Genomic DNA, 9,477 nt, shown 5'->3' on the forward strand with positions numbered 1-9,477 from the left:
CTATAATACAATAGAGGCACAATTTATTTAACACTTATTATACTGTTTCTCTTCTTATTCTACTCTTCCTTCTTCTATTTCTATTTTTCTTTATTACTATCACACTCACATTTATAAAAATTTCTGCGTGGCCTCTGCCCCCGTACCAGATCAGTGGTCCCTCCACCTGACTGTTTTATGGCACTCTATATCCCGTGCCTTCCTTTTCCTTCCTCTTTCTCTCGCTTTCCCCTAATGGATGTGTAGCTGTGCCGTCTGTATAGCTTCTACGATCATTAGTGCCTGCACTGCTCCTGAAATAGTTGCGGATGCGTGGAAAAACTCATTTCTTATCACTGAGTCATAGTGATAGGATAATCGAGACATTTTACAGTGATCTGACCGTGAGAACTGGTTAGATGACATTTACTCTTTGATCGTGAGAGCTGATTAAATCTCTGTACAATGTCTAAATTATTCTATCACGATTATTCAGCGATAAGATATGATAAGTTTTCCCGTGCATCTGCGACGCTTTCAGGATTAGTACAATGCAAACTTCGATAAAATGATGTGTCTCGATTGCCTTGCATAATTTTCAAAAAATTGTTATAATTAGCTTATGAGAAATAAATATATAATTTATAGTTATATATTATATATGGGATGTTTATACGGGTGTGAATCTACTAGTAGTCGAAATTATGGTTCGAGCTTCGTTAATTAGTTATTAATTGTTAAGATAGGTGACATGTATGCGGATTGTTAGTGAGAGGGCACGAGTGATGTTGCGTTGTAGAGAGAGGGGCCTTGGTGTATGGATGGGTGTGCCGGAGTGTTGGAGTGGAAGTTAGCTCGGGAAATCTGTATACGAACTTACTTTAAATATAATAGTTATGTGAATGCAACTAGATACAGCATTTGATATACATACGTCTACCCTATCCCTAGATTTACAACATAAATGGCGACGAAGATGGGATTTCTCGAGTGGAAATAGTTACAAAAGTAGAATCGGTACTTGGTTAACCTAAAAGACCACGTGGTGTGTTACAACACGAGTACGAGGGACATACGATAAAGAACAAAAATGGCACACCCTACAATGCTTAACCAGATTAAATTCGAAACATTCGATCCAGATACTACGACTTGGGAACAGTGGCTGCAGAGAACGGAATTGACTTTTACCGTTCTGAACACTCTGATAGAGTGTGTTATCTGCTGCTACACATAGGTGGGAAAGCATATACCTTACACACGCATATGAATGTTGCAAACCTATCGAAAGTTTCGTACCAAGAGTTAACGGATAAATTACATGAACTTTATGCACCAGAAAAATTATAAATCGCGGAATGTTACAAGTTCGGCAAACGAATGCAACAAACAGGAGAAGGAATGCAAGAGTACGTTACTGAATTAAAAAGATTAAGTAAGTACTGCAATTTCGGTACTTTTCTATATGGCAATTCGCAATCAATTAGTACAAGGTTTCCATAATGAAAAGATACGTCAACGACTCCTGGAAACAAAAGATTTAACGCTTGAAAAAGCTGTACAAATTGCATCAGCCATAGAACTAACGGAGAAGGAGGTAAAACAATTGCGACATAGTACAAGTTCTGTGGAGTATTTACATGCTGATAAAACAAATCATAAGAAGAAAAATACAAAATCAATGGATACAAGAAAGAGCCAATACGCTCAGTCAGGCAGATTTACAACCGATAAACAAGCAAAGAGTATTCATATGTACAAACCAGTTAAGTGCTACAGATGTGGAAAAGAACATTTCGTCACAAGTTGCACATTTAGCAAAACTGTCAAATGTCATGCGTGTGGAACGCAAGGACGTAAAATTGTGGATCCGCTAAAGGTAGGCCGTGGAACACGTCCAGATCAATTTTTAACAGCTGGCGTGCTGGAAGCTGTGACGTCACCTTCTTCAAGATGAGGGCATCCGTCTCAAACTTGACCGCCGGGTCAATCAACGACTACACCACGAGGCGCGTAGTAGCGCATACTAGCGATCGATTTGTTTTCGGAAATTTGGAGCTTCTCGGAACTCGTAGCTACCTGGTGAATTAGAGAATGTGCTTCTCTTTACAAACTGCGCATTTATATGACGACCCGAAACAACTGAAGCAAAGTCGCAACCGACGTATCTCCGCGCGACATTCACTAGGACCCTTAGCTTTGAATCGGTAACACTTATGAAGTCGGTGAGGCCTAGAACATAACAAACATTTAATGTTTCCGTTCCCCTGATTCATTACAGCAGTGTGAAATATTTTCCGCGCCCCTGGTATCTGCTTCACCCATGCTGCAGGACTGTTTCCGCCCTCACTATTCCGCTCAGCCGCGACCATACCAAATATCTGAGCACGATTTTCAAAAAATTCGGTTAAGTCAGAGAATTTTGGGAACCGAGCAAGAGCATCTATATTGAACACGTCAGCCTCGCCGTCCGAGAGTACTTGACGGTCCTTTTTACTTAATTCGGACTCCCACGCTTTCCGCGACTCTGGATCTAACTTGGATACTACCAGGAACACGAGCCACACGTCCCAATACTCACCGTCATTCTCAAATTGGATAAGGCATTGTCCAGCTCTGTCTTTGTTGTAAACAGATAGTCGAGAGTGTCTTCGTACACCGCTTGTAAACGCGCAAATACCGTCCCGGTGACGTACGGATCGTTTTCCGAATCTTCCCGGACTATAATCTCTTCATGCGTGGCACGCGCTTTACTCCAGATCTCCAGAAGAGCATCAATTCGCGAAGCCACAATATTTAAATTCACGGTATCACGCGGTTTTTCTCTTAAACGACTAGCTGTTAATTCTATTTCCGCCAAACGCGAATTCTGCAAGGCGGTGAGCACTCGCAACGATGGCAAAGCCATTTTGAAAGTCGTACAGATACGTCCTGCTCGATATCCAAAGCCAACTAGCCTTCCCCTTCTTTCTTTGAACGCGTCTCGGCTTGCACGCCGTACCGTCTACATCGTGAAAGACAAAAGATCATCAAGGGCTTACGCCTGTCTCAATTTACGGCAATTAATAAATTATCAATTTACACGATTCAACTTAATTTCGATTATTCATTCCTTACCCGGAGCACCAGAAAATGTTGACCACTTCAACACTTGATAAGCTATTTAAGATTAGAAAGGGGAATTCGAAGGAATGAAAGATCGGAATCAAAGGAATCAGACACCAGGTTTTCCCGAAAAGAAATTGAAACTTGCTTAGTCATAAAAACCCCCTCGAAATAGGGGGAAAAGCCGAAGCAAGCTAGATTGACTTTATTCGATTTAAGGGTCGGTTAATTGACCGTCACATCAATTTACAATAAATATACATGTTCTAAACTAGGCCTAGAGAGCTCTCTCAACTCAAATTATTTACGCCAATGCGCAGTGGTCCCTCAACTTCAGGAGTACCTCAATCCCCTCCTGGAAGTAGGCCCGTATTACAACGAGGCCGGATGCTGCACGGTTGGCCAGGGCCGTCGCCGAGATCGCCGCACCGTGAGCTGGAAACAGTACCCTTGTACTTTCCCGTCTATTCGCGGACCACTCCGACGACTCACTATTTCGGGTACTCCACTAGGAGTCACCCTTACCTGTCGGCAACTGGATCATCAGTCCGACTCACAATATAAGAACTGCAAGGGATCACCCTTAGACCGCAACTATTGCTATTTTGTACCGATCTCCACACCGTGGAGCCAAAGTAAGAAGTGTCGTCGATTGGCTCGAGGTGCCGATTTTTATACTAAAAATCACTGCCAGAGCCGCACCAATGCGATAACTTTGAAATCAGTCGATGCTAGAGCCGCACCAATGCGGTCGCTTTACAATAAACAAACGCTGCTAGAGCCGCGCCAATCGGAGGACAGGATATTTGCAAACAATCGACAGCGCAAAAACCCATGGCCACTTGTGTGCCCCACTTCTAAAAAATAACGAGCGTTCATGATCGAACTCGCACTCGGATACGGCTCGGCATGCTTCGATCCCTCCTTTTTCTTATGTATATTTCCCAAATGCTCATTGCAGCGGAGAATCCGTGAACAGTATAAAGAACAAGCTAGGTCACTGTTTAAAGGTGAAGTAATACACAGGACTGAAATTAAGTTAGTTACATATTGTAAAAATCAAGTAGAAGTAGTAGGTTTTATTACTGTTAATGTTAAGTTCGCGAATACAAATTACATATTAAATTTATATTTAACGGAAGTGGAACGCGCTCCCCTTTTAGGTAGGGAGTGGTTGCATCAGTTATTACATGGTAATTGCGCAGATACATTATTTGTTCCTACATCAGAAGTAAACTCGTTAGAAGATAATATGGAAGTAGAGATTAAAAATCTACTTAATAAATACAAAAATATTACAGATTCAAATTTGGGAAAAATTAAGGGCATAGAAGCCAAATTGACGTTAAAGGAAAATTCGAAGCCTATCTTTATAAAAGCTCGCCCGGTTCCTTTCAAAATAAAAGAGTTAGTTGAGAAAGAAATCAAATTGCTGGTAGCAGAAGGAATCTTGGAAAAGGTCGATACATCAAACTACGCGACACCAATCGTTCCAGTATTAAAGAAGAATAATAGAATTCGTATATGCGGAGATTTTAGCATTACGGTAAATCCGCAACTCATTGTCGATGAGCATCCTTTACCAAGCATTGAAACTCTATTTTCGTCTATGGCTGGAGGCACGTGTTTTTCAAAGATTGACTTAAAACAAGCCTATTTACAAATGGCAGTAGACGACAAAAGCGCGGAACTGCTGACTTTAAGTACACATATGGGGTTATTCAAATGCAAAAGGTTATTGTACGGAATTGCCTCTGCTCCTGCAATTTGGCAAAGAGAAATAGAGAATATACTCGCTGGGTTAGAAGGTGTCGAAGTGTTTTTAGATGACATTAAAGTTACGGCTCCTACAAAAAAAGAACATCTAAAAAGACTTCAACAAGTATTTGAAAGACTAAATACATACAATATTAAAATAAATACGGAAAAATGTGAATTTTTCAGAGATCAGATAAAATATTGTGGATACGTAATAGATAGAAACGGTATACATAAGGATGATACAAAAATTAAAGCCATCGAAAAGATGCCCAGACCTAAAAATACTCACGAAGTGAGAGCTTTCGTAGGATTTATAAACTATTACAGTAGATTTATAAAAGATGCAATGATATTGTTAGAACCTTTTTACAAATTATTACGCGGAAACAATAAAATTTTCAGAATAAGAATTGTTTAGCACATTACAATCCCAAATTACCTTTAATTTTAGACAGATGCGAGTTCATACCGTATTGGGGCAGTTTTGTCACACAAATACCCGGATGGCAGTGAGCGAGTCATGCAATACATTTCAAAAAGTCTGTCTACAAGTCAAAGGAAATATTCTCATACAAGGACGAAAAGTGTATTCCCGTAAACACATATTTTTGACTAATTATGTGGGTAACATTGACAGTTTACCTTATTGCGCGGCCATTAGATCTACTCCTTGGCAAACGAACTTCGCACCATCTTGTGCAGTCGTAAATAAATGTACTGAAGTGTCTTGCTTTTCCCTCGGATTCAGTTACTCGTGGATCCAAATACGGCTGAGTGGATAATTTGTAATAATTCCGAGTTTCTTTTTATTGTTTTTGGAAAAGAAATTCTGCACATTTTTAACTGATAACCGACAAATATCGCAACCTGCATGTTTTCCTCAACCGCATGCGCAGTAGTTTCGTGTTCCTGTTCCCGTGTAGGATATGCAGATCGTTTATCCGATCGCATAATAACAACACGTCACCGTTTCCTCGTATTACTTCCGCTGTCTGTTTATCAGAAATTACATTACAATCTTATCAATTATTCTCGCGAGCGGTAGTAAAGTTCGCAAGTCCGGAACGTATAACACAATATGAAGTCTCGATGTTCTTGAATTTGTTCGCGTCATTTGCCACTTGTCATCATTCGCGATACGCCTTATCACCGTGTGAACTACCGCGGTGTGTATCCTCATATACTACCGCGTAAAAACTTAAGTGGTCAGCATTGCTCGCATTGTCTGGACAAAATGATAGCACACGTGTGCTATTATTAAGTTTTGATGAATACAGTCAAATTCCCTAAATTTGACGAATGGTATATAAACAGTAATATAATATTTATAAAGAAAATAAAGCTCAATAAACAGTAAATGTAAGAAAAAAAAATACATATGTTATAAAAAAAATATTCGCAAAAAAAGTTCGCAAGTCCCGAACGTATAACACAATATGAATTCTCGATGTTCTTGAATTTGTTCGCATCATTTGCCACTCGTCATCATTCGCGATACGCCTTATCACCGTGTGAACTTCCGCGGTATGAATCCTCATATACTACCGCGTAAAAACTTAAGTGGTCGGCATTGCTCGCATTGCCTAGACAAAAAGATAGCACACATGTGCTATTAGTAAGTTCTGACGAATACAGTCAAATTTCCTAAATTTGACGAATACAGTCAAATTTCCTAAATTTGACGAATGGTATATAAACAGTAATATAATATTTATAAAGAAAATAAAACGTCTGTTCCTGATTTTTAAAATTATTAACAAAATATGTCAAATAGGTTCGAGCGAAATGATACACATTTTTCAAATTGTCACATTTATTGTTTATTATTTATTATATGTCTACATATATAAAGATAGAATACATTTTATTAATAGTCATAATAGTAATATTTAAGGATTTCCATTTTCTACACGTTCGATTTGTCCATGAATCCTCTTCTGCCAAATCGGCCCATTTTGCTCGGCTTAAACACTTCTACAGACCATACACCTCTATGATATACATACATTCCGGCTCTTATGCGTGGCCTTGTGTTGTGCGTTAATGCTCGGCATGTTCAAGGATGTTTCCTATCGAGAGCTTTCCGATGATTCTGACCTTTCGCGTGATGACTAGACTCTCTTTATCCGACGAATTCGGCCAAAGGTAATTCCATCAATCCCATATTCGTCTAGGCGAAGTCTATTTTTCAATTGTTCTAAGCATTTTATCGATCGATAAGCCACTTCAAATGTAATAGTTCTCGTCATTTTTTTATGGTTCATTTCATCTTTAATAATTTTCCAATCTCCTAATATGATGCTTGAGTTATAACACCTGATTTTATGCAAAATATTATCTTTGGTATTTTTCAAGTTGATAACTTCGCCCTCTATTAGAAATCTATATTCCAAGGCGATCGGATCATCTACCTGGAGTCTATATCTGAATTTTACACGGTCGATATGTCTAACGAGCCACTGTTTGTCGTAGTCGGTGGCACACGTAACGATCAAGCCACCGTTTCTTATCTCATGATGTAGGAACTGGGGGGGTGCCCTCCTTTCCAGCTTGATTATTTGTCGTATGGCCTTCTGATAGGACGGGATGTCCTGCGGATTCATTTGGGCCATCGGATAATAGAGTGGCAAACACGGCCACGATCTTTTTGTTGCCTGTCTATTGGTTCTCGCGCATTCCATGATCCTAATCTCGGTTGTTTCTTTTCTATTCTTTCCTATTCGTGTCCTCCTTTTCGAGAGTGTTCCTTACTCCTTGTCACGGGTCTACTCCTATGTAACATAAATCAGAGATGCTTCTCTTTCAATTTTCCGTCTATTTATTTTTTCTAGGATATATTCATGTTCTACGTACTTGGTTGACCTCGTTTGCGTTCCTTTGTTCCTTATCCAGCTCCTTATTTCCTAGTTCTCAATTTTATCTTCTCTATCTATAATACAATCGGGAGACAATTTATTTAATTTGTCTTATTATATTATTTCTCTTCTCTTTCTACTCTTCCTCCTTCTCCTTTTATTTCATTTTTGTTATTCTGATACTCACATTTATAAAAACTCCAGCTTGGTATTTGCCCCTGTTCCAGGTCAATGGTCGTTCCACTTCAAATGAATAATTACTGGGATATCTTGAAATTAATAATCTTCTTTTAGGAAGTACGCTTAATCAACATGACCTTGTTTTCGACGGCAGGTCATGTCTCTCAACAAGTTCCCTGTTAGATGTTAGAAATCATCAACACGAAATGCCTCTTTAGTATCACAGCAAGTGTATGTGCGTCGCAGCGTCGACAGTTTTAGCGGCGATTAAACGTTTCAATCCTAGAAGTTCTGATGGTTGAAGTGGACTGTATAAATAATTGTGTATAACAGTAATATGTGTTTTCAATCTCGACTTGGTTTATTACAACTAACAAGTTATGTACAAATGAAATGCGCTATTGCTCTATACACGTTCGTTCTCTAGCTGTCTGAGGGAAAAAGTCTCTGGTCGGCTCGCTGCGCTGATTTTATACAAAAAACCGCTGCTAATGCCGCACCAATCGGAGGGCATTTTGGCAAACTCTGCTATAGCCACACCAATCGAAAGTCAAGCCGTTGTGTTTTCCGAAACTGAAATTGTTGTGCAGTTCGTGACCAGATGTGGGAAAGGGAAAGTCAGGAGCCCAAATGGCTTAAGAACCAGTACGGTCATAGTCATTTGGACCATCGGATAATAGAGTGGCAAACACGGCCACGATCTTTTTGTTGCCTGTCTATTGGTTCTCGCGCATTCCATGATCCTAATCTCGGTTGTTTCTTTTCTATTCTTTCCTATTCGTGTCCTCCTTTTCGAGAGTGTTCCTTACTCCTTGTCACGGGTCTACTCCTATGTAACATAAATCAGAGATGCTTCTCTTTCAATTTTCCGTCTATTTATTTTTTCTAGGATATATTCATGTTCTACGTACTTGGTTGACCTCGTTTGCGTTCCTTTGTTCCTTATCCAGCTCCTTATTTCCTAGTTCTCAATTTTATCTTCTCTATCTATAATACAATCGGGAGACAATTTATTTAATTTGTCTTATTATATTATTTCTCTTCTCTTTCTACTCTTCCTCCTTCTCCTTTTATTTCATTTTTGTTATTCTGATACTCACATTTATAAAAACTCCAGCTTGGTATTTGCCCCTGTTCCAGGTCAATGGTCGTTCCACTTCAAATGAATAATTACTGGGATATCTTGAAATTAATAATCTTCTTTTAGGAAGTACGCTTAATCAACATGACCTTGTTTTCGACGGCAGGTCATGTCTCTCAACAAGTTCCCTGTTAGATGTTAGAAATCATCAACACGAAATGCTTCTTTAGTATCACAGCAAGTGTATGTGCGTCGTAGCGTCGACAGTTTTAGCGGCGATTAAACGTTTCAATCCTAGAAGTTCTGATGGTTGAAGTGGACTGTATAAATAATTGTGTATAACAGTAATATGTGTTTTCAATCTCGACTTGGTTTATTACAACTAACAAGTTATGTACAAATGAAATGCGCTATTGCTCTATACACGTTCGTTCTCTAGCTGTCTGAGGGAAAAAGTCTCTGGTCGGCTCGCTGCGCTGATTTTATACAAAAAACCGCTGCTAATGCCGCACCAAT

General features: G+C 39.3%; 2 protein-coding genes across 2 annotated transcripts; both read right to left on the reverse strand.

Annotated features, from left to right (window-relative positions):
• Positions 1–67: 67 nt before the first annotated feature.
• Positions 68–5,935, reverse strand: LOC113465065 (uncharacterized). Its single transcript, XM_026818438.1, has 3 exons — positions 5,713–5,935; positions 5,488–5,615; positions 68–293 (listed from the first exon to the last, which is right to left on the reverse strand). The coding sequence occupies exons 1-3, from the start codon at positions 5,794–5,796 to the stop codon at positions 176–178; spliced, it is 330 nt and encodes a 109-aa protein (XP_026674239.1). The 5' UTR covers positions 5,797–5,935; the 3' UTR covers positions 68–175.
• A 725-nt stretch (positions 5,936–6,660) lies between these two features.
• LOC113465064 (uncharacterized) lies at positions 6,661–7,725 on the reverse strand. Its single transcript, XM_026818437.1, has 2 exons — positions 7,699–7,725; positions 6,661–7,616 (listed from the first exon to the last, which is right to left on the reverse strand). Exon 2 carries the CDS (start codon positions 7,524–7,526, stop codon positions 6,957–6,959), a length of 570 nt encoding a protein of 189 aa, XP_026674238.1. The 5' UTR covers positions 7,527–7,616; positions 7,699–7,725; the 3' UTR covers positions 6,661–6,956.
• Positions 7,726–9,477: the final 1,752 nt, after the last annotated feature.

Source organism: Ceratina calcarata, unplaced genomic scaffold, assembly GCF_001652005.2.
Source record: "Ceratina calcarata isolate Rehan_Ccalc_2016 unplaced genomic scaffold, ASM165200v1 scaffold787, whole genome shotgun sequence".
NCBI classification, from domain to species: Eukaryota; Metazoa; Arthropoda; class Insecta; order Hymenoptera; family Apidae; genus Ceratina; species Ceratina calcarata.